Source organism: Liolophura sinensis, chromosome 4 (genome assembly GCF_032854445.1).
Source record: "Liolophura sinensis isolate JHLJ2023 chromosome 4, CUHK_Ljap_v2, whole genome shotgun sequence".
In the NCBI taxonomy this organism is placed as follows: domain Eukaryota; kingdom Metazoa; phylum Mollusca; class Polyplacophora; order Chitonida; family Chitonidae; genus Liolophura; species Liolophura sinensis.
Window position 1 is genome coordinate 10,907,273 of NC_088298.1, and position 24,766 is coordinate 10,932,038.

The following is a 24,766-nucleotide window of genomic DNA, read 5'->3' on the forward strand; positions in this document are numbered from 1 at the left end:
CAACACGATTGTTTATTTAATACAACATGGAAAACAGTAAGCTAATGATGCTCTGTAACACTTAGACAAGAAAAGAAATTCTGAAATTGATAATGTGTAATTTTTCAGTATTAAATGTACGTGTAGATTTTGTTCCTTGTTCTGGTCATTTATCTGGTTCATGGTGAAGAGAGATTATATCAAATGTCGTGTTTAACTGTTATACACGTATCAGCCATGTTGTCAGTCCTTGGCAGCTGAAGCCCAGACAGATAAATAAATATATATGATTGTAATAATAATTAATGATGACAGCAGGTTTGTTTTTGTCTAACCAGAATTAAATACATTCAAATATCTTCATTCTAAGGTAGGCACAAGGTATCATATATTTCTAATGTTGAAAATTCCAGGTTGCTCATTCTTCGTTTTTGGTTTTTTTAACGTTTTTGGTTTTTGATGTTTTAATCATCAGAATAGATCTTCAAATAAATTTAATCAGTACCGTTAGTGTAAATTATTTTTTAGTTGACACCAAGTTTTTTTTTCTGCACATTCCTGGCAGACCTTTCCACATACGACCGGAAAGGAAGCCAGCATGAACTGGATTTGAACTCACGGCAGTCACATTAGTTCTGCTCTAGCACCCTCACCATTAGGCCATGGAGGCCCCTTGGTGTAAATGGCATCCAGTGATATTAATGTGGCCCTCAAAGCCCACCTTAGAATTCCAATATTTCAATTATGCATTTAATTCAAGTCTGATTTAATTACATGTCTGATGTGAAAAGCATCTGTAGAAGTTCCCGTGCCTGTCAATCGGTCAGTCAGTCCCCATTTACTGTTAATAATGAAGGCTTCTGTCACCAGACATCTACTTACTGCCAGCTGCCAGATTTGTTGTGAATTTGCTTTTGTTCAACAAGGAAAAAACTAAGGAAAATGCACAATGCAAAACTAATTCTGTTTTAAAGTTACCTCTAATGTATCATGAATTTTTTTGGTGTGTTGAAAACTTTTCAACAGTTCTTGAAGCACGAGTTTGTCTGTATATGATTGAAGCATGAGTTTGTTTGTATATGACTGAGTATTTTGGTTCCGAAGGACAAACTTTGTATATCTAAAGTTTCAGAGGTGTACCTATTTTTGATGTACATATATAATATATGTTGTATGAATTTACTGCCATAGTATTAAAGTACTAAGTACACTGCTTTTAAAGACATTTATAGTTTCTTTTCTCATGCTGGCTTCCGCTCTGGCCGTAAGCGAGAAGGTCTGCCAACAACCTGTGGATGGCCGAGGGTTTCCCCGGGCTCTGCTTTCCTCCCACCATAAAGCTGGCCGATGTCGTATAAGTGAAATATTCTTGAGTACGGCGTAAAACACCAATCAAATAAATAAATAAAAATAGTTTCTTTCAGTTAAGTTTTTCTTTAGTTTTCTGTTCTAAATCTTCAACAAATTTGACCAGTAAAGTATAAAGATGAACTTGAGATGGAAATTTGTACAAACATTTTATAACATGTCATTGATCCATTTACATGTAGGATAGCAGATTTGTTGAGCATTTCAAGTACATAGTATGACTTATTCAGCTTAACGTCAAAAAGAGTTGCGCCTCCGTGGCTTCCTTGGTCAACGCGCTAGCGCAGAGTAATAACCCAAGAGCCTCTCACCAATGCGGTCGCTGTGAGTTCAAGTCCAGCTCATGCTGGCTTCCTCTCCGGCCGTACGCAGGAAGGTCTGTCAGCAACCTACGGATGGTCATAGGTTTCCACCAGGTTTTGCTAGGTTTTCTCCAACCATAATGCTGGCCGCCGTGGTATAAGTGAAGTATTCTTTAGTAGGGCGTACAACACCAATCAAATAAATCAAAACAAATCAAAACGGTCTGCCAGCAACCTGTGAATGGTTATGGGTTTCCTGCAGGCTCTGCCAATTTCCCCTCCATCATAATGCTGGCGATTGTCGTATCAGTGAAATATTGTTGAGTATGGCGTAAAATAACAAGTAAAAACAACCTCAAAAAATCTCAAATGTCTATAACAAGGTGGATGAATCTCCTGACTTTGTATGGTTTCAGTTTCTTTCAGTGTTATTATTAGGTAATTGTGAAGTGCTTTGCACATTATAGAATATTATACGAATTCATGTTGTGTTGAAATGAGATGACACATTGCTCCTCACCAGCAGGACTAGTGCTTCCTGCTAGTAAGATGACCCATTGCTACTGAAAACAGCACAATCCATTGCTCCTGTCCTGTAGGAACATTGCTCCTTGTTAGCAGGATAACTCATAGCTCCTGACCAGTAGGGCCATTTCCCCTTGCGAGCAGGATAACTCATAGATTCTGAAAACAGGATAACCCATTGGTCCTGACAGCAGGATAAACCCATTCTCCTGACAGCAGGATAACCCCTTGCTCCTGACAGCAGGATAAACCCATGTTCCTGACAGCAGGATAACCCCTTGCTCCTGACAGCAGGATAAACCCATGCTCCTGACAGCAGGATAACCCCTTGCTCCTGACAGCAGGATAAACCCATGTTCCTGACAGCAGGATAACCTCTTGCTCCTGACAGCAGGATAAACCCATGCTCCTGACAGCAGGATAACCCCATGCTCCTGACAGCAGGATAACCCCTTGCTCCTGACAGCAGGATAAACCCACGCTTCTGACAGCAGGATAAACCCTTGCTCCTGACAGCAATATAAACCCATGTTCCTGACAGCAGGATAACCCCTTGCTCCTGACAGCAGGATAACCCCTTGCTCCTGACAGCTGGATAGCACCTGGCTTATGACAGGAGGATAACCCCTTGCTCCTGACAACTGGATGGGACCTTGCTCCTGACAGCAGGATAACCCCTTGCTCCTGACAGCAGGATAACAGCTTGCTCCTGACAGCAGGATAAACCCATGTTCCTGACAGCAGGATAACCCCTTGCTCCTGACAGCTGGATGGCACCTTGCTCCTGACAGCAGGATAACATCTTGCTCCTGACATCAGGATAACCCCTTGCTCCTGACAGCTGGATGGCACTTTGCTCCTGACAGCAGGATAACCCCTTGCTCCTGACAGCAGGATAACCCCTTGCTCCTGACAGCAGGATAATGCCTTGCTAATATCTAGCACTTAGGATAACTTCTAGCTCGTGACTAGCAGAATAACCCGTTGCTCCTGATAGCAGTATAAATCCCTTGCTCTTGCGTAGCAGGATGACACATTGCTTCAGACCCAATTCAGGTAGCAATTAAATGTAAAGTCCCTCTTCATACTCCTTACAGCACATGGACCGCTGTTTACACCTGCTTTACTTCCCTGCCAGCACTAGACAAGCTTGACCTTTGGAAACCGAGCACATATGCTTGTTTAGGACTTGTGTCCTCACACAGAACTATTTGATCAGCATTGAGCAATATAATTATTTTAAGAGTTGGTTAGAATCATGCTGTGCCTATTTCAGACAAAGATAATGCATGTGTATAAAGTATTATTAGAAACAACGGTTAAGGCATAGATTTTATGTTTTCTGACCTCACTTCCTGCCTCAGCACCCTGACACAAGTTACACTGGCATTGTTCAAGACTTCTGTACAAATTGTCTTAGTGGTGGCAGTGATATGAGGCAAACAAAGAGAGTGGCGCGTGTACTGTAAGGAGTATGGTGCCTCTTACCAATATTTGGACAAGTCTAACATCCTCATGTCCTAGTGCTTGAAGGACAAGTATCTTCATAACCATTAAATATTAAATCAGTAGTCTTTGGCACACTAAATTTATCCACTGTGGCCATTGTTATATTATGAAAGGAAAATTCTAACGTGTCATAGACTAAATTATGAAACAATGAATACAGGAACCAATTATGAAACAATGAATACAGAAACCAATTATGAAACAATGAATACGGAAATCTATTTGAACTTCTATATTTCTTCTTAAGGAACTCAAAACATGCACAAGTAAGAACGTATTTGTTTAGTTTGTGAGTGTTGACGAATTTTTACTTGCACGATAATGATCAGGTTTAGAGGTAGTGGAAACCCAAGTGCCTGTCAAATAATACCCTAAACAATCTAAAATTTTGTACACAAAAGTGCATTTTTGGAGGCAAGTAAATGTCATACAATATTACTTTTAAGGCTGAAACTTTCATTTTCCCAGTATGATATCATCCTACCAACCAACACAAACCTCGAAATGCCTTCCCAAAGTCAATAGATCTTTCAGAATGTTGAAAAATCAGCAACTTGGTCATGGACAAAGTTTCAGGTTATTTAGAATAAGTAATGATACATTCTGACTTTAAGCAAACAGAATTTGCCATTAATGGCTGGCTGGCTGACTGACTGGCTTACAATAGAGAATTGAACTCTATACTGAAACTCCTGTCCTGGGCACATTAGAGCGCCAAACAAGCTATATTCTGATTACACAGCTACAAACTCAGTCATCCATAATACAGCAGATTGATCTGTCTCAGTGGCTCTAATACTACTTTTGCAATGTTAAAGACATTCTAACTTTCTTAAAGCATAATTAATGCAGGATTTTTTTTAAGCTATATACTACAAACAAAGTAAATTTAAAGGCACATATTTTAATATGTACATCTAACCAATAACAGAGAACTCTGGAATGCTAAATTCACAGAAAGAGTTAAGCTAGTCATGAAGTGGGAGCTTTTAATAATGTGGTTATTATTGGCTTAATTTTTTTGCTCATAAATGGACATATATTTTATCACAGGTAGACTGTTTTTTTTTTTGTAAATTAACTCCAACAGGTGAAAAAAGCATTGTGTCATGTGTAAATATATACCCTACTTTTTCTAAAATTTGGGACCCTTTTTTTTCACTCATTTTAGCCAATATATATGTAATTGTAGCAGGAATATTGAGTTTCCTCTTTCTCACATGGTTAGACCGTCTAATGAAAAACTTACTCATATCTTTACTTTTCCAAAAGGCTGGTAAAGAAGTGTAATATTCTGTTTTCAACACCATTAATATCTGTCCCAAATTTTAGAGGAATTAGAGTACGTGTAGTATACAGTCTAGATGATGTTCAAGCACTGATGCCAACATTCACAAAAGCAATACAAACATAAACAAATATAAATACAAAACAAAAACGAGAAATTCAATCCACTATGAAAACCGAAGAAACATTTCAATACATTTTTAGTCAATACGTAGCAAACCAGCTATAATACTGTAGCAAGGAGTAGCAAACAAGTATGACAAACAATACTGTTAGTACACAGGTGACATTCTTATGTCAACTTAAGAGGTTAAGAAAACGTAAAAACCACGTAAACTTCAGGGGCAAGAGTATGAAAAGTTAGTTTTAAATATGATCTTCAGTATTATGTTTTTTTTGATTTTTCTTTAAAGGAGAAAAGAAGATTTGGACATAATTTGTGCGTGGTGAGTTTTTGGAAACACCTCTTGTTATATATTGTTTTGCATAATAAAGTCCTAAATGAGGACATGACATGTGTCTTAATACATTTGTTTGCACTCAAATTTGGTGTAGCCTACTTTCAAATATGTTATACATATTTATTTTTTGATATATTTTTTAAAATATTTTTTTCACACTTCAGATTTAATACATGTGTTTAGATATAAACAACAAATTTACATTGAAATAAATTTACATCATAAATTAAATAAATCACATCATACCTTCATTTAAAACATTATTATGTGAAAGCGAAATGTCCCCAAAAAACCCACTGTACAAAAATTATTTTCAAAAATTTTTTTTATGTCCTTTTAGAAAAGATTGAAAAAAAAAAACACAATTTAAGATCACATTTACAAATAATTTTAGCATTATTTTTATGGTTTCTGTAAAATTAGGGACAACATATTTACCCACTTAAGCTGTCTTTGGCTGTGGGGAAACAGGGCAATACATTTAAGCACACAACTGTATATACCCGTAACTAAAAACCTACCGTGATTGTAAACAAAACCAAACTAAAAAACTGTATATTTTTTTATAACACACCAAAAAACAAGAAAATAAAACACGAAAATGTTGTGTATTTGTACATGTATGTACAGGCACTGTTAAGTTAAGTATAAAGGTTGCAAATACTATAAATACACAAATAATACTTTTAGTAAGTACTTAATATTAAACCACTTTAAACTACTCTAACACTTACATGTACTAAGTTCCCCGAATCAACTAAACAAGTACATCTGATTGTTTACATCTTTAGTGTCAGACATGATAGATGACGCTCTTCTTTGCTTCCTCATAACCTTCGTCCTCATCAAATATCACTCTCAAGCTGACAATTCTCCACATCCCATCTCACAGTATGAGCTATGTGTATAACGTGGGATGCACTATCTGTATAATGTGGGATGCACTATCTGTATAATGTGGGATGCGCTATCTGTATAATGTACAATGCATCATTGATCATGAAGGCAAGTACTGAGTAAGAATAAATGTCATCATACAGTTCAATATGTACATGTACAGTAAACCTCTCCCTTATTACAACCGGGCCTGTTGTCGGGGACAAATCTACCTACCGTGTTGTAAGTGGTGCATGTTACATGAAGTTTACATGAAATAAATTATACATATTTAAAAACTGACACAACGAGGCTGCATGGCACCTGTATGCCAAATCAGAAATATAGCATGGCTTTCAACGACATGTTACATGATAATCAAGCCTGTATATGTATAGATGTGTGCTCAAACACCTCAGCGGGGCCTCCGTGGCTCAGTCGGTTGGCGCGCTAGCGCAGCGTAATGACCCAGGAGCCTCTCACCAATGCGGTCGCTGTGAGTTCAAGTCCAGCTCATGCTGGCTTCCTCTCCGGCCGTAAGTGGGAAGGTCTTCCAGCAACCTGCGGATGGTCGTGGGTTTCCATCGGGCTCTGCCCGGTTTCCACCCACCATAATGCTGGCCGCCGTCGTATAAGTGAAATATAAATAGAGTATGGCGTAAAACACCAATCAAAAAAAAAAAAAAAAAAAAAAAATCAAACACCTCAGTAAAAAATTTTTGATTGCTAAAATTTCAAATAACATTTTTTTCCTTTTTTTTTAAACATGGGTGTTATTGGCCACTACTTGGCCCATGCTGAATATTTCATGTACATGATGTATGAAAAAAAATTCAGCTCCCAGCCGAAAACAAAATTCATCTGTGACAAAAATAGCTGTTGGTAATGGTCAAGACCATCTATGTCCACGAGTTGGCATTTATAAATACTGAGTGTAGAGAACACAGACGTGTTCTGTGGTTATCTGTCAGCCTGTCATCATCCCAGGTGGTAGTACGCATCATACCAGATCTGACCCGACTTACGCAATGACCTACAAAGACAAAACATCAAAAATAAGTCAATGTTTAATTTCAAAGTTACTGCTTTAAGGAAATGCATCTGCAGACTCCCTATTATCCCTATTCTATTCATTTATCAGAAATACAGTCAAATTGTGACACAGATCAAGACTATGATATTCTATATCTTCTCTATTTAAACGCTTTAGATTTGCATTTCCACTGATAAGCCTCACGAAAAAGAGTACTGTGGTAAATTCAACATATCGGTTTTATTTAAATAAAACTGAAGTATTGCATCATTTGTGACATATTATACATATAATACATGCATAATATATTACTATATATATATATATATATATATATATATATATATATATTATATTATATTATACATTATATTATATATAATGTTAAATATTTCAGTAAGACGTCATGACAAATAAACAATGGGGTGGTTTTTGTTTTATTTCTAATAATATGGATTATACTTATTTCTTTATTTATTTCATTGGCGTTTTACGCCGCACTCAAGAATATTTCACATATACGACAGCAGCCAGCATTAAGGTGGGAGGAAACCGGGAATATGGATATAAATCTGACGGATATCTAAGCTGTTCAGAAAGAGAAACTGGAGAAAATTAGAAATATGAGGGAAACCCATGAAGCAACAACTTGGTGTTTGTCTGAAGCTGGGGCCAGGAGGACGTGGATTTCACTAATATATATTTTACCTAAAGTTGACATCCAAAGTATAATTACACAGCCTTTATTTTCTCATGAAAGTGCTTTTTTACCTACCATACTTCAAGTGAAATACAGTAATAGTCAAAGATTTCAGCATCCTGCAGAGGTCAACACATAACCAATATGCCAATGAGAACCTCCACGGCCAAAATATACTAAATTTCAACAACAAAATACATAGAAATACCCGATTTCCACACACAGAAGCTAAGTTGGGAATTTAGGATGTATAACTTGACATTTTTACTGTCACAACTTCAGGAGATCCATAAAGGGCATGTATTACGTCTTTAGTCTGACGAATTCTGCAGGTCACATAACACAGGACATATTTGCTACCAGCCCCCCAAAAAAAATTCAAGACCTGTTTTCCTGTGGTTTTGTATTTTACAGATACTGTTTGAACAGCAGGCCAAATTTTGTCACCCACCACCTGATATTCTGGTTTGTTTTTTGCAACTAGTAGGCTGCCATTTTGATCCCTCAAAAGCAGATTTTTGGCCTCAGATAAAAGTGCATTTAAACGGTTATTTATGTTTCAACGTCAAATCCTCAAAACTAACCTGATGATGTCTGCAAATGCTGTCAGCATAGGTTTGCTCTGGTAATCTAAGTTATACTTCTTACACAGGGACTGGACAAGTGGCGCCACCTTGTGGTAATTGTGGCGAGGCATTGTGGGAAATAAACTGAAACAAGGAAAGCAGGTATAGCATTAGATGGCTCACTTTAGAGATACAGAATCAACTCTGATTGGCTGGTGTGAGAGATAGGCATCTTCAGGCTAGGCATGGTGTAAGCTGAATTTAAGCCTGTGCAAGCCTGTAGAGTTCAACCCTGGAAATCCTATATCCACTCTCAGCCAATCAGCATTGATTCTGTATCCCTTCAGATCTTCTCGAGGTTCACTCAAACTCAAAATGTGTTTTGTCATCAAAACTATGTGAATTCAGGCAGCCATCAATGCTTTATGCAATCAAATTACCATGACATTTCAAGTTGACTGAATTTGTGGCTAAAATGAGGTGTAAAGAGCCAAATGAATTAACACAGCCAGTAAATGAATGCAGTTTTCTTTCTGTTTAAGCGATCTTTGTGATCATTCATTTTAAGCTATTCTACATGAGTCAGGGCATTCATACTTACTGGTGCTCTATCTGGTAGTTGAGATGTCCTGTGAACCAATCGTTGAACAGCCCTGGGTTGACATTACACGTGGACACAAGCTGAGAGCTCACCCAATCCCGATTCATCTCCGTGTCAATCTCCATGGGTATGTGATTCATCTGAGTCACCCAGGTAAACCAATGGCTCTCCAGAAACCTATCCAACCATGGAGAGATTGATTGATTTATTCATTTATTTACTCATGGAGAGGTTGATAATACTGTAATATAAAGAGCCAGTCCAACATTAAAAGCAGTGTTTATACTTGTAAAAACTTTTTCTGACATCAGATTACCTAAACACTACATGGTTCACAAACAGCTACAATGTTCATAAAGCCAACCATATATTTCAATCTTTTTAGTCTCTTTAACTCGTTAGTCCATTTAACTTGTTAGTCCATTTAACTCATTAGTCCATTTAACTCGTTATAAACAGTATATGTAGATATACTTCGCCTCACTTCGTACAGGCGTGCTAAAAAATGTAAAAAAAGTTAACCAAAGTAATTATACGCATAGTTTTCAGATATGATGATATGTAATAATTGATATATGATGAGCCTTACTTCATGCTTTAACTTTCTTTCAGTTTACACCTGTATGCCAAATGAATGCTATAGCTCGTTTACTTCAATGGGGCACACCTATTGTCTTGAGAATGTATTCTATATCTGAATTATTCAACCTTTTTGCACATAAAAAACTTCAGTGTGATTTATGCACCTTTTGAGTTTGATTTTGAAGACAAAACTACATTGGCTGGTTTGGTCAATGTGTTTCACAAAAACGTAATTTTATCGGTCTACACAGAATAATACTATCAGAATATACCTGAATACACACCTTGAAAACATGTAAAAAGGCTGAAGAACAACAGTTCAAGTGTAAAGGAGTAAATACAATCATCAGAAGAAAAACGGTGAAAACCCCAGCAGACTTACCTGGTAAACATGTACAGCCCAAAAGCTGACCAGCCCCCGAGCAGACTCACCTGGTAAACATGTACAGCCCAAAAGCTGACCAGCCCCCCTGGCAGACTCACCTGGTAAACATGTACAGCCCAAAAGCTGATCAGCCCCCCCAGCAGACTCACCTGGTAAACATGTACAGCCCAAAAGCTGACCAGCCCCCCCAGCAAAACATGTATGGCCCAACAGCTGACCAGCCCCCCAGCAGACTTACCTGGTAAACATGTACAGCCCAAAAGCTGACCAGCCCCCCAGCAGACCCAAATGGTAAACATGTACAGCCCAAAAGCTGACCAGCCCCCCAGCAGACTCACCTGGTAAACATGTACAGCCCAAAAGCTGACCAGCCCCCGAACAGACTCACCTGGCAAACATGTACAGCCCAAAAGCTGACCAGCCCCCCAGCAGACTCACCTGGTAAACATGTACAGCCCAAAAGCTGACCAGCCCCCGAGCAGACTCACCTGGTAAACATGTACAGCCCAAAAGCTGACCAGCCCCCCAGCAGACTCACCTGGTAAACATGTATGGCCCAACAGTTGACCAGCCCCCGAGCAGACTCACCTGGTAAACATGCACAGACCAAAAGCTGACCAGCCCCCCAGCAGACTCACCTGGTAAGCATGTACAGCCCAAAAGCTGACCAGCCCCCCAGCAGACTCACCTGGGAAACATGTACAGCCCAAAAGCTGACCACCCCCCAACCGACTCACCTGGTAAACATGTACAGCCCAAAAGCTGATCAGTCCCCCAGCAGACTCACCTGGTAAACATGTACAGACCAAAAGCTGACCAGCCCCCCAGCAGTGGACCAAACATAGAGAAGAATCGAACGAAGAACCCCACAACCAAGGCAAGATCCTTAGAAAGAAAAGCACAAAAAATTGCATTTTCAGAGGCAAATAAAGGTCATGAAATAGTACTTTGAGAGTTGAAAATTACATTGTTTTCAGTATTTTACTGTACTTTACCATCCAGACAAACCTGAATTACTGAAATCAATAGAACTATCACAATCAGGCAAAATCAGAAACTTCACCATGGAGGAAACTTTAGATCAAATACACGTACAGGTTGTGACTGATTTTCGTTTCATAAAATTATCAAGTATATTCTCTACTAGTTCATGATTTCGTGAGTGAGTGAGTGAGTGAGTGAGTGCTTGGGGTTTAACATCGTACTCAACAATTTTTCAGTCATATGACGACGAAGGAATCCTTATAGTGTATGTAATGTGCCTCCTTGTCGCAGGATGGATTCCCACCACTCTTTTATCTAGTGCTGCTTCACTAAGATGACTTACCGAAGGCATGTACTACTTACCCCGCCTGAGCCATTATACTGATACGGGTCAACCAGTCATTTCACTATCCCCTTCATGCTGAATGCCAAGCAAGGAAGTTACAACTTTGTTTTTTGAAGTCTTAGGTGCGACTCGGCCCAGGATTGATCCTGGATCTACTGCTCCCAAAAGGTCACATGTATTTGACAGCTGTTCTGGGGTTTCCTCATTACTAAGATTAACATGTAATTACGTGTACCCCAGGATGGTTATGGTTTTGGCACTACCTGTCTGTCTTTCTCCATGTCTGAAATTTGCGGGGAAAATGTTATGCGCAGACTTGGACGAAATTTGTGCACAGGTTGGCCTTGGGCCAAGAGCATGAAGTACTAATATTTTATGGGTGATCCAAATTTTCAAACAATTCTTCGCAATTTCTACATAGAACAGAAATGCAGAGCTTTGTCCCTTTGTCTGCATTAAATTGAAACATTTTAATGAATGTTTATTGACTCTCAGAGTGCCTGCTAGTTTGATTTATTCTAAACATGCTAGATGTAAGAGAATATATAACAGTGCTCTATGTCTTGTAATTATGTAAGCGAGTTACTGACAACATTTTGGTTCTGTAATGTTTTAGAACAATTTTAAATATTTTCATCTCCCTATAAACTGTTAGTTTGTGACCTCAAAAACTCAATACTTTAAACCCCAAGCACTCACTCACTCACTCAAAAACTCAATGATGTTTACTCACCAGCCAGTCTTTCCTTTTGAATACAAAATATGTCACCTCCAGATGGAAATATATTGGTAACAACAGCGGAGGTCCAACTGGAAATAAAACAAAAAGAGAGAAAATAAATGGTCATTTACAACAGAAAAAGTATTTACAATACATACCTGACAGAAATAAAGTATAAGTTTAACATTTGTTGCTTAAGAAATGTTTGCAACACAAAACAAGCATCAATGAAGTATTCAAATGCAAATTATTCAGAATTTATTCATTTATTTGACTGGCAATTTACGCCATACTCAACAAGGTGAGTAAGGTGTCCACTGACAACTTACATGTACCAAGCGATAAGTACACGTACTTACTTTAAACTTGTCAGGAGACATATTATGGGATATTTAAACTTGCATGTATAAAGGCAGAAGTAAATGTGTGTATTTATGACTTGTCAGGGAAGATGAATTCATGTGTAACAAATCTGGAAGTATTCATGGGTAAGTTATCAAGGAAGAGGTACATGTACATGTATTTATTTGTAACCTGTCAGAGAACATGGATTGATGTGTAACAAATGGGGAAGTATTCATGGGTAAGTTATCAAGGAAGAGGTACATGTACATGTATTTATTTGTAACCTGTCAGAGAACATGGATTGATGTGTAACAAATGGGGAAGTATGCACGGGTAAGTTATCAAGGAAGAGGTACATGTACATGTATTTATTTGTAACCTGTCAGAGAACATGGATTGATGTGTAACAAATGGGGAAGTATGCAAGGGTAAGTTATCAAGGAAGAGGTACATGTACATGTATTTATTTGTAACCTGTCAGAGAACATGGATTGATGTGTAACAAATGAGGAAGTATTCATGGGTAAGTTATCAAGGAAGAGGTACATGTACATGTATTTATTTGTAACCTGTCAGTGAACATGGATTGATGTGTAACAAATGAGGAAGTATTCATGGGTAAGTTATCAAGGAAGAGGTACATGTACATGTATTTATTTGTAACCTGTCAGAGAACATGGATTGATGTGTAACAAATGGGGAAGTACCCATGGGTAAGTTATCAAGGAAGAGGTACATGTACATGTATTTATTTGTAACCTGTCAGAGAACATGGAGTAATATGTAACAAATGGAAATTATCCATCGAAATTAATCAAGAAAGAGAATCACGTATTTATTTGTAACTTGCCAGGGAAGATGTATCAATATAAAGGAGTATTCATGTATAACTTACCAAGGAAAAAATATTTATGCTGCCAGTTGTAAGGCATGACACCCTTTTGTTTTTCTCCCCAACTTTTGGGCATTGAGTTGCCCAAGAGAAACAAATAAGCTAACTGAACATCTGGGTCTTTTCGTATCACATTTGGCTTAGCGTGATGTTGAAAGTGACGAAAATTCCACCAGTGAGATGAAGCTCCCTGGAACAGATTATAAACTTGTAGTTACAAAATTGATACATACGACACCTTCAAATATCCATGATGATAACTGTAGCGTACAGGGTTATCTATTTTCAAGAAAGTTCACTTTTTATTTGTGACATTGCACAGTCCAATGTATTTTAACGTATTTTTTCACATTTTATGATCCCGATATTTACGGAGTGATATAGCTATGTCTATAAGAACAGCCATTCAATAGATAATGGTACAGGTACATTTGTGCTTGGTGAGATGTAAGTGAGATAAACACTTAGTTGTCTTGGAAGATATTTTTTCATCAGTTGAATTGTTCTAAAACAAGTTATAGGTTGTTTTTTTTTTTTATCCACAGTAATAAATTTCAAGGGATCATATTTTTTTTACCGTCAAATGAAACAAAATTAGAAGAAAAGTTTGAAGTATTAGGTATTGATTGCTTTGCCTACATACACACATATATATTTTTACACCATTTCCCACTGAAAAATCATAACAACACTGTCTGAATTTACTTCATATCTATTGCCTTCTGAGTAATTATTTTTTCAAAAGTTCTGGATTTATCTCTGATTGGGAAAACTGCTTGACGGATAAAAACTACCCATTTTTATCACTCACCTTAAGAAAGCCTACAGTAACATGATGACCTATGCGATTTAGAGTGGAATTTTTAAAGACGGAGAAATGACCCAAGTCATGCTGTAACCATCCTGCTTGTGCCTGAAAAAACACAGAGAAAGAACTTGCCTGAGAAAACCTGTGTAAAACATTGTACAGAAAACATGTATAAAACAGTCAGAGGAGATATAATCAGTCATTCAATAGGATTGTTAATCTGGAACAGATTTTCAGTTACATAATAGATCTATGCCTTCACACACATGCACAGCGAATGTAGCAATAATGAAGCTAACAGGTGTTTTGTTCAACTCAAAGCACTCTACCTGCTGATTTAATATGAAAAAACAAACGTGTCTACCACAATAGAATATTTCACTTATACAACGGCGGCCAGCATTATGGTGGGCGGAAACCGGGCAAAGCCCGGGGGAAACCCACGACCATCCGCAGGTTGCTGACAGACCTTCCCACATATGGCCGGAGAGGAAGCCAGCATGAGCTGGACTTGAACTGACAGCGACCGCATTGGTGAGAGACTCCTGGGTCATTATGCTGCGCTAGCGCGCTAACCAACTGAGTCACGGAGGCCCCTGGTGGCATTTAAAATGTTACTCTGTTGTCGGAGACATGCATGTACAACGGGCAAATTGAAGGATACATGAAAAGGCACATGTACTATAAAAATAAGAGTATGGCTTTGAGGACAATGAAAAAAAAAAAGATATTCCAAAAAACAAAATGAGATTTAAAATTCATTTTGCTGCACATTTACTAATAACCAATACTTTTCTATGTACATTTTCTGTCAGTGGTAGGGAACAATCTGAAATGAGGTCATGGATGGACATACTGGGAGTACAGAGCCAGCTTAGAGTTCTAATTCAGGCTCTTTCCACTGTAATTTGTTTTGACAGCTATCACCACTGATGTCACAACACCAGGCTCCTTAATATCCAGGTTTACCCCTGAGGCCTCAGAAACATTATAGCCGTTTTTACACCCCAAGAAGAAAGCTGTGAAGCTTTTTTGTACTTTTATATATCAGGACACATCATAAACTCTGTATTATCTTTTAAGAGCAAGATGTGAATAAACTTAAATGAGCAGTGTATTGTAATTTGATGTCTGTATACTAGTCACAAGAAAACAATCAATCTTCATTTACATACAGATAACTGTTTGGTCATATCAAAACAGATCTGCAAGTGTATACCACTGGGATGACATAAAACCTAAAAATGGCTATCAATCTGTGAACAACTGAAATGACAACATTTTCTGATGGCAATGGGCAAATGAAGTCTGGAGCTTAGAAAACATACGAAAATATAATTCAAGTTGAGGTCAAGTCAATGCAAATGGCAGTTGACTGACAGTGTCATACCTGTGCTGTAGCCAATAAAATGCCTGCTGTAACCCATGGTAACCAGCCACCTCCATAGCACCATATCAGTACCATGGCAACTGCCTCAAAACCAAGGATGGAAACAAAATGAGCTAGTGTAAACCACTTATTGCATTTGTACAAGCCCATTTTCTCTGTCAGCTGACGTAACTGTCGAAATTCCAGAGTGAGTTTATCCTACAAAAGCAAGGGCAAAATTAGAATCATTTGTACACTATTTCACTTTGTTATACTTTTCACCGGGAGAAATGTATATTAAGTACATAATTAAAGACCAACTTAAGCATCATTTTCAAAATAATTGTAGGCATAAATACCACTCAAAAAACTGACGCTTTAGAGGTTAAAAAGGTTGAAGATTTTAAGTATGTTATTTAAATATTTCATAAATTTTATTTACAATAATTTTCATTAAATGTAAAAAATGTTAAACAAAAAAAGATTATTTTTGCACCGCTTCTCTACATCACGGTTAATTCATTTATGAATATATTTATTTATATCCATCGAACACTCTTTCACAAATGAGCTATCAAGCCAATCCACCCCCACCCCCCCCCCCCCATTTTCCTGACAGTTATTGATATATTCCTGCAACAACTCACCTCCTCTGGGTTTACTACTTCCCCTATTAACAAAGGCTTGAGGAATTTAGAGACATAATCTTTGTCATTGTGAAATGCTGTCCATGCATCCTGTTGCAAAAAGAAAATAAAGACTGCTTTTTTAAACAAATTATAATTTTAAAATATTATGACTCATCCTCTATAAACAAAACATATGACATATATAAAACATATGACATATATATATGATATGACTGTAACTGACATGTTATGACCATTGTATGAAATGGAACTTGGTTTGTTCACTCACATGACAGAATGGCAAGCACATGACGAGGTAAAAAGGATAATGGCTTGGTATGCGGAAATGAACACCAATGTCTTAGTTCTGAGAAATACTGATATAAATAAGCAAAAATTACAGTATGTCGGACAATAGAACAACCTGCATATAATTGTGAGCATCAAAAAAATGTTTCTTTGGACTTATGAGGTCATGAAACAAACATATAATGTATTAACTCCCTTGTTATATTTTCACCTCCATGTCTGTAAAAAGGTAAATTCTCAGGTGTCTACAATCACAAATATAGATTTATGGTAGATTTATTCATACCACGGATGGACCCTCTACTGTAATTTCTAAACTGGTATCGATCGAACAAAGAGCCTTTTCTTTAAATGCCACTTCCTGGTTAAATGCGGAAAATACTAAGAGTGCTTAAGGCATACATAAACCTAGCCTAACGTATCTCTTTTATACAACGTCTAATTTATCAGGCTGGTATAAATGTCAGATAACCTTAAAGGAACCAGTTGTTAAATAACTGGATGATTTACCTTCACATTGTCATCTGTGGTGGAGTATAAAATCTCACAGTGTAAGAGAAACGCTTTTGCTTTAATGAAAGGATGGGTTTCTCGGCTTTTATCATTTTCACTTAACTGGGTTATGGCCATGTGACACACACAAACCCATTTACTACCTTTATCAGCTTGATCAGACTTGGCCTCAAGTATTGGTCAGACTTGGCGTCCAGCACTGGTCAAACTTGGCGTCCAGTGCTGGTCAGACTTGGTGTCCAGTACTGGTCAGACTTGGTGTCCAGTACTGGTCAGACTTGGCGTCCTGTACTGGTCAGAATTAGCGTCCAGTACTGGTCAGACTTGGCGTCCTGTACTGGTCAGACTTGGCGTCCAGTACTGGTCAGACTTGACGTCCAGTACTGGTCAGACTCGGTGTCCAGTACTGGTCAGACTTGGTTCCAGTACATCTTACACTGCCAGGGGCATCAATGCAAACGTAAATCATACAGGTACTATTTATATTTATTTATTTGATTGGTGTTTTACGCCGTACTCAAGAATATTTCACTTATACGACAGCGGCCAACATTATGGTGGGTAGAAACCGGGTAAAGCCCAGGGGAAACCCACGACCATCCGCAGGTTGCTGGAGGACCTTCTCACTTACAGCCGGAGAGGAAGCCAGCATAAGCTGGACTTGAACTCACAGCGATCGCATTGGTGAGAGGCTCCTGGGTCATTACGCTGCGCTAGCGCGCTAACCAACTGAGCCACAGAGGCCCCTTCATACAGGTACATAGGCTGTAGTTAACAACCGTAGTGTTTAGCAAGACATGCCAGTTTTATTTATTTTCTGGGGCGTTTTTTGGTGCAAATTTGCATAGTTCAAAACAAATTTATACAGTAACACTTAGGATCGTTCTTGATTCTATGTTGTGTAGCCAGAAATACTAAACAATTTCACTTGTTAAATTCCACTTGTGTGTTGACATTGATTTTTACCAAATTTTACAAAAGGAAAGTCACATTACCAAATGAAACTATTCAGACTTTGAAAGCCTATAAAACACTATATATATTACTCATGTTATAGTATCCCAAACATGATTTTAACATGAGAGGTGAATTGGTGTTTGAGGCTTCAGGGTACTATTTCACGGGTAATATGTAGACAGTTTGGAATGTCAACACTCTGTATATTACTCGTGTTACAGTACCCCCACACAAGATTTTAACATGAGAGGTGAATTGGTGTTTGCGGTTTCAGGGTACTGTTTCACGGGTAATATGTAGACAGTTTGGAATGTCAACACTCTGTATATTACTCGTGTTATAGTACCCCCACACAAGATTTTAACATGAGAGGTGAATTGGTGTTTGAGGCTTCAGGGTACTGTTTCACGGGTAATATGTAGACAGTATGGAATGTCAACGCTCTAAATATTACTCGTGTTATAGTACCCCCAAAAAACATTTTAACATAAGAGGTGAATTGGTGTTTGAGGCTTCAGGGTACTATGTCACGGGTAATATGTAGACAGTTTGGAATGGCAACGCTCTATATATTACTTGTGATGTAGGACTCCAAATAAAATATTAAAAAGGAAGATAAATTGTTTTTTGAGGCTTCAATAAGGCGACTATTATAGATACACTAACACTCGGGGCAAAAAGATTTCTCTTCTAGCATTTGGTATCGTCTGGTTCCTTACTCAGAGCTATATCACGATACTGCCGCCACATTTTGCGGCTAAGTATGCCGTAGTTCACAAAGTCAAACGAGTCACTGGCTAAGTAACAGGCCAAAAGTGTAACACCACATATGCTGGTACCAAATCATCAACACTAGATAATGCATGGCGATATAACTTATAAGACTGATGTCATAACTGGTGTCAAATCAATAACTTTTCAAGCTATGTTAAAAACAACAACTTTTATCAAGTAATTAACTGATTAAGTTTTCAATTGTTGATTGTTGTTGACGTGGTTACAAGGAACACAACAGGTGCTTTACCGTCGCATCCTGTCCGGCGAAATGACTTATGAGTTTGGCGCCTCCTGGGTGTTTTCGGCACCAATTTGTGATGTTATAAACTTTTTCGTTGATGATCAACCATTTTTTGTCCTTTTCGCATCGTCTGCTGACCTCTTCGCGAGTGAAATACCGATATTTTTTCGGAATATCGCTTTCCACCTCTCCTTCGCACATGTTTCTTTCCTTCCTCCTTCCGCTGAAGATCCAGCCGGCGTACCGTTACAGGCTCGAACACAGTTCAAATTTCGCCTGCGTTAATACTATACAGAGTTTATTAGAGACCGCGACGGCCATGAAAAGGTGAAGGCCGTTTGTATTGACATGACGCGATCACCTTGGCAACTACAGGTACACCACACGTGAGAAACCATGAGCAGCACAATGCAGACTTCGGTTGAGTGGTCCACAACTAAAGGCCAAGCTTCTGTGAGACTTGTAAAACGTCTTTGTATGACCTCCAACATGTTTCATAACATGTTACACAACTAGATAGTACATTTCTTCATGAGATGTATTTGTATATTTCATTTTGGTTTAACACCGAACTCAAGAGTTTACTTATACGGTAATATACCTGTAGGGCCACAGTGAAGCCTGAAGGTCAGTTTTATTATTGTGGAGGTAATCAGTGACTGGGGTAAACCTCTGATCATCGGCAATTAATTAAGGTACCAACTTACATTGCAAACTTAATTAGAGTCTTGATGTCACATTTTTGTGCTAAAGTTCCAAAATTTCTCATAAGTTCTCCTTAATTTGTTTAGTTTATTTTCAAACCCAGCTGAAAGTATTTATTTATTTGATTGATGTTTTCGCTGCTCTCAAGAATGCATGTTTTTCATTTATACAATAGCAGCCAGTATTAAGGTGGGATGAAGCCAGGCAGAGCCAGGGCGAAACCAACGACCATTCACAGGTTGTTGGAAGAGCTTCCCATGTACTGCCGAAGAGGAAGCCAGTATGAGATGGACTTGAACTTACAGCGACTGCATTGGTGAGATTTGATTGGTGTTTTACGCCGTACTCAAGAATATTTCACTTATACGACAGCGGCCAGCATTATGGTGGAAGGAAACCGCAGAGCCCGGGGGAAAACCCACGACCATCCGCAGGTTGTTGGTAGACCTTCCCACGTACGGCCGGAGAGGACGCCAGCATGAGCTGGACTTGAACTCACAGCGACTGCATTGGTGAGAGGCTCCTGGGTCATTGTGCCACGCTGACATGCTTACCCCTCCACCATAGAGCCCCCCCCCCCCCCCCCCTTTCACGTCTAGAAGTAATTTTGAGTTTCTGGTGTGATTTTAAACACCATCCAAAGTTCAGTGTTTTTGTTATTGGCAGATAGATATCAACCGCCAAGCAGTACCACAGTGTGCTTCATAATAACTTTGTCATAAAAGTCTAGTCAAAATTACTTCCAGATTTCATCTCTCTCCTATAAATTCGTTTATTGGTTGGTGTCTCAAACTGTAATCAAGAATTTTCCACAACAGTTGTACATGTAATACGTAGAAAAAAACATGCAGTGCCCAGAGGTAACCAGAGTGCCCAGAGGTAACCATGCAATGCCCAAAGGTAACCATGCAGTGCCCAGAGGCAATCAGAGTGCCCTAAATAAATCTTTCTCAGATTCCTGACAAATCTCCTCACTTAAAGCTGCAGCCAAACCACCATGGTCTGCATCTCTTATAGATACATGCAGTTCAACATGAATCTAACAAGTCTGTAATGCTATGGAACAATATAAATCACACTCCAATAAAGTATCATTCGTGTAATTAAAAAACACAGAAAAGTTATAAAGACTTAAATATATTTTTATTGACAGTTTTTAATAAACTGAATGGACTGATATTGATGGAGTTTTTATTTAATCATTTTTTCTCTCTAAAACATATGCATGTATATGACTGTGGCTGAAAGTATATGTAAATGACAAGGTACTGAGGATGAATAATGAAAAATATAATGAATTTCCATGGCTCTATAACAGTTTAATCGTAACCCAATGATACTCTTTCACTGGATGATATGGCACTCCAAAAAGATCACATAAAAAGTTAATAAAGGAGCTCACTTCAACTGTATCTGCTTTTTAATAGTGAGAAAAGGAAAAGTAAAATGGTGTCAGCTATACCCAAACTAAAAAAACCATGAACTAAACCAAAACAGAGGGGATTATTTTTAACACCACACATCCTTGAACAAGACAAGGTAAATGCCATTTGTTTTTCAACCCTGAAGACTTAACAAACTTGAAAAATAAAACAAATAACAGAGCACTCTAAATACTGGTACATGTACCTCAGACAATTTTATGCATATAACATGCAAAAAAATATCAACTAAACCTAATGCACTAAGTCAAAACATGCAGCCTTTGAACTTAACTCTGGGAAACACAAATAATGCTTGTGGGACATTTTGAAAAGTATTTTGATCTGGAATATGCACTTGCTTGTATTCTTTGTAAATTCAACAAGAGTAATCAAGACAGTGACTTTTACATGTAGTTCTAGGAAAGAACACGTTTACATTACAAGCTGAATGACCCAGTCACACATACGTGTCACAGGCGTACTGAAGACAACATTGTCTAATTCGGGGGAAAGAATGAAAGCCCCTTCATCACTATACATTGCCAGCGTCTTAGATTACAAATTGGAGATAACAAATCACATGTAGGTTTGTCTTCCATACGCATGGACCAAAAATACTTTACATGTTGAATAAATTTAAGAATTTTCACTGCTGGAAGATGTCTTCTTATATAAGAGGTCTGTATTTATTTATTTATTTGATTGGTGTTTTACGCTGTACTCAAGAATATTTCACTTATATGACGGCTGCCAGCATTGCGGTGGGAGGAAATCGGGCAGAGCCCGGGGGGAAACACCTGACCATCTGCAGAATGCTGGCAGTCCTTCCCACTTAGGGCAGGAATGGAAGCCAGCGTCAGCTGGACTTGAACTCACAGCGACAAAGAGGTCTGTAGATTGTTCTGTTATGTAACAAAGAGGGCATAAATTCTGTGTACAGAGATATATAAAAACAAAAACCGTAAAAGTTACACATATAAAATGAAACATGGATACCATTGTTTAATAGATGTAACCGAAACCTTCCAATGTAAAAAAAAAAAACATGTTTACAACTCTAATGATATATGATATGACACAATGAACAATGTTACAAATGTCGGCTTGTAGAAACAAAATCTATCACATTTTACAAATCACATGTTTGGTGATGCGCACACAACCAGCATGTTCATTTCATTGCCTTTGTAACTTTTACACGTGATTTCAAATTACACCCAGCACAACTCTTTAAACACTTACATATGAAATTCAGTATCCTGTACTCATGCATGGACTTTAATTTTCCACACATATTTGTTTAATGTTTGTCAAACGAGACAATATTTCACACAATTATTCCCAAATACACGAAATTATAACAAACAAAAACTTCTGTGAATTCACTTTCGCATCAGTTTATCCATTCCTCCCTGCTCTGCATCAGACGAATCTGAATTAGTATCGACCATGCTGCCTTCATTAATACAGATAACCCTAACACGGCCTTCATTTATACAGATAAACCTAACACAGCCTTCATTGATACAGATGTCCCTAACACGTCCATCATTTACACAGACAACCGTAACATGGCCATCATTTATACAGATAACCCTAACACGGCCTTCATTTATACAGATAACCCTAACACGGCCTTCATTTATACAGATAACCCTAACAGGGCCCTCGTTTATACAGATAACCCTAACACCCTTCAATGATAGGGATATCCCTAACAGGGCCCTCGTTTATACAGATAACCCTAACATGGCCATTATGTTCCTTCAGATAACCACTTATGGTGAAAAGTCACATCATGTGCTCCACCAGTTCAAACTGAATCACATTTGATCGCCACTGGTCAGCTCCGCAAGTACAGACAGCAACCCCCCTTCCCCCCTAAAAATGCCTAATGCTTTTAAGCTTTAAGCTCTAGAAGTCATTCGTTCTACTCATTCGGCGACACCAATTTTATTTTGTGTTGGGTTATTTTTATGGGAGAGATTTGAAAACAAATTTGAAAATCCACTTGTTAGTTTGTCTGATCCAAATATTTTATATAATTTTCCTGTTTTTCAAGGCTTGCTAATCACTTAAATATGTCTTTAATATGAACAATAGCTGGGACAAGCCACAATTCCCACAAATTAGATGAGATTTCAGTTTTATTTCTATATTTATTATCTCCGACATTGACAAAAAGATTCATTCTGCCCATAAAACAGAACTTTATATCGGTGTGGCCTTGGTAAACTTTTTCTACTCTTTGGTGGGTCAAATGTTTTACATTCTTTCTTAAAGAAGGGCTATCCACATTGTCATGAGGGGCCCGAGAGATGACATTGCTTTAAGCCAGGTATCACAGCTGTTGTGAATTTACATTTGCTTTTCTATCATCCTGGATTTCTTGCTTTTTTACTATGTGGAAACAGAAAGATTTTAAGAATTTGTAACCTAGGAAACAAAATAAATCTACCCATGTCAGTTTGAGGGTGTGAAAGTTTCTCCAACTAAAAGTGTGAAGAAAATGTTGAGAAAGAGCACGTGTCTAGAGATACCTCTACATGTAGCCTGCCTGACAAAAGACACAAATTAGGCTTATCCCCATTTTACTATAAAAAAAAAACAACATAATAGCATCGCTACACTTTGCGTAAAATCATGTGAAGTCCTGAAAGAGCTTAAATTCATGTAGCATTTTTGTGAATTTAACTTGCACTTTAACCGTTAAAACAAATAACATACACGCAAGTAATTTTACAGCTATGAATCTCACAACAATTTCCAAATTCTATCAATTCAAAGCACTCAAACCACCCATACATGTACATGTGCGCACTTTTTTCAACTAGCACTAATTCAAACACCATAATGAGAAAATAAAAATTAACATGTACATGCTAAATAGAAAAGTGTGAAATATGGCGTAAAAAAAAATGCATTTATATACCAATGACCTTCAATAGAAATTCTGAAATCTTGAAAATATGACCATCAGTTTCTATTCGCATAACACTTAACATATGAAAAAGGCACACATGTTCAGCAGTTCGATATCACTTAATATCCAGATCAGATTCAATCCCCTTTAAGAGTTTAACTTCATAATTTACATATATATATGATATATATATATATATATATATAACAGCGTGAGATTCATGAGAAGTCTGATTCCACATCAGCACTAGATCCGGTTTTTGGATGGACCTCGGGCCACCCAGAGACAGCCTTTGCTACGCCTGGAGGATATTCTTGACTGTGGAGTTTGTATCATCACTAGAACTGCAGCGTAGCATGTTTTTCCCCGCATAACTTGAGTCTCGGTCCTTAATCTCTGTGGCACGCTTGTAGAATTTGGCAGCAGTTTCGTAGTCACGCTGCAAAACACAATTGAGCAAAGCATGAGGCAACTGAGATCAAACTTACGAATAAACTGATGTACATGAACTTAAAATTCATTTTGAGATTGATTTGATTGGTGTTTTACGCCGTACTTAAGACATCTTGAGACTGATTTGATTGGTGTTTTACGCGGTACTCAAGACATCTTGAGACTGATTTGATTGGTGTTTTACGCCGTACTCAAG

At 37.9% G+C, this 24,766-nt stretch overlaps 2 protein-coding genes across 2 annotated transcripts in view; both read right to left on the bottom strand.

The window, feature by feature from the left end:
- Positions 1 to 7,171: 7,171 nt before the first annotated feature.
- LOC135464558 (acyl-CoA (8-3)-desaturase-like) lies at positions 7,172 to 19,274 on the bottom strand. Its single transcript, XM_064741982.1, has 10 exons — positions 19,072 to 19,274; positions 16,287 to 16,376; positions 15,661 to 15,858; positions 14,274 to 14,375; positions 13,466 to 13,652; positions 12,238 to 12,314; positions 10,962 to 11,059; positions 9,208 to 9,384; positions 8,625 to 8,750; positions 7,172 to 7,340 (listed from the first exon to the last, which is right to left on the bottom strand). The coding sequence occupies exons 1-10, from the start codon at positions 19,264 to 19,266 to the stop codon at positions 7,286 to 7,288; spliced, it is 1,305 nt and encodes a 434-aa protein (XP_064598052.1). The 5' UTR covers positions 19,267 to 19,274; the 3' UTR covers positions 7,172 to 7,285.
- A 4,443-nt stretch (positions 19,275 to 23,717) lies between these two features.
- The window catches only part of LOC135464411 (nephrocystin-3-like), a 35,011-nt gene continuing 33,962 nt past the window's right edge, over positions 23,718 to 24,766 (bottom strand). Inside the window, 1 exon segment of the mRNA XM_064741838.1 lies at positions 23,718 to 24,556. Within this exon segment, the coding sequence (XP_064597908.1) occupies positions 24,413 to 24,556 (144 nt within the window). The 3' untranslated portion in view covers positions 23,718 to 24,412.

What these genes read in the sequence shown, in the direction of transcription:
- LOC135464558 (XM_064741982.1), bottom strand. Translation starts at nt 19,266, where the DNA reads ATGTGCGAAGGAGAGGTGGAAAGCGATATTCCGAAAAAATATCGGTAT. An exon ending in TCAAAAGGAAAGACTGGCTG is followed by an intron (nt 11,060 to 12,237) that starts GTGAGTAAACAT and finishes TTTCTTTCTAAG; the next exon opens with GATCTTGCCTTGGTTGTGGG. An exon ending in GCATTTGCAGACATCATCAG is followed by an intron (nt 7,341 to 8,624) that starts GTTAGTTTTGAG and finishes TTGTCTTTGTAG; the next exon opens with GTCATTGCGTAAGTCGGGTC.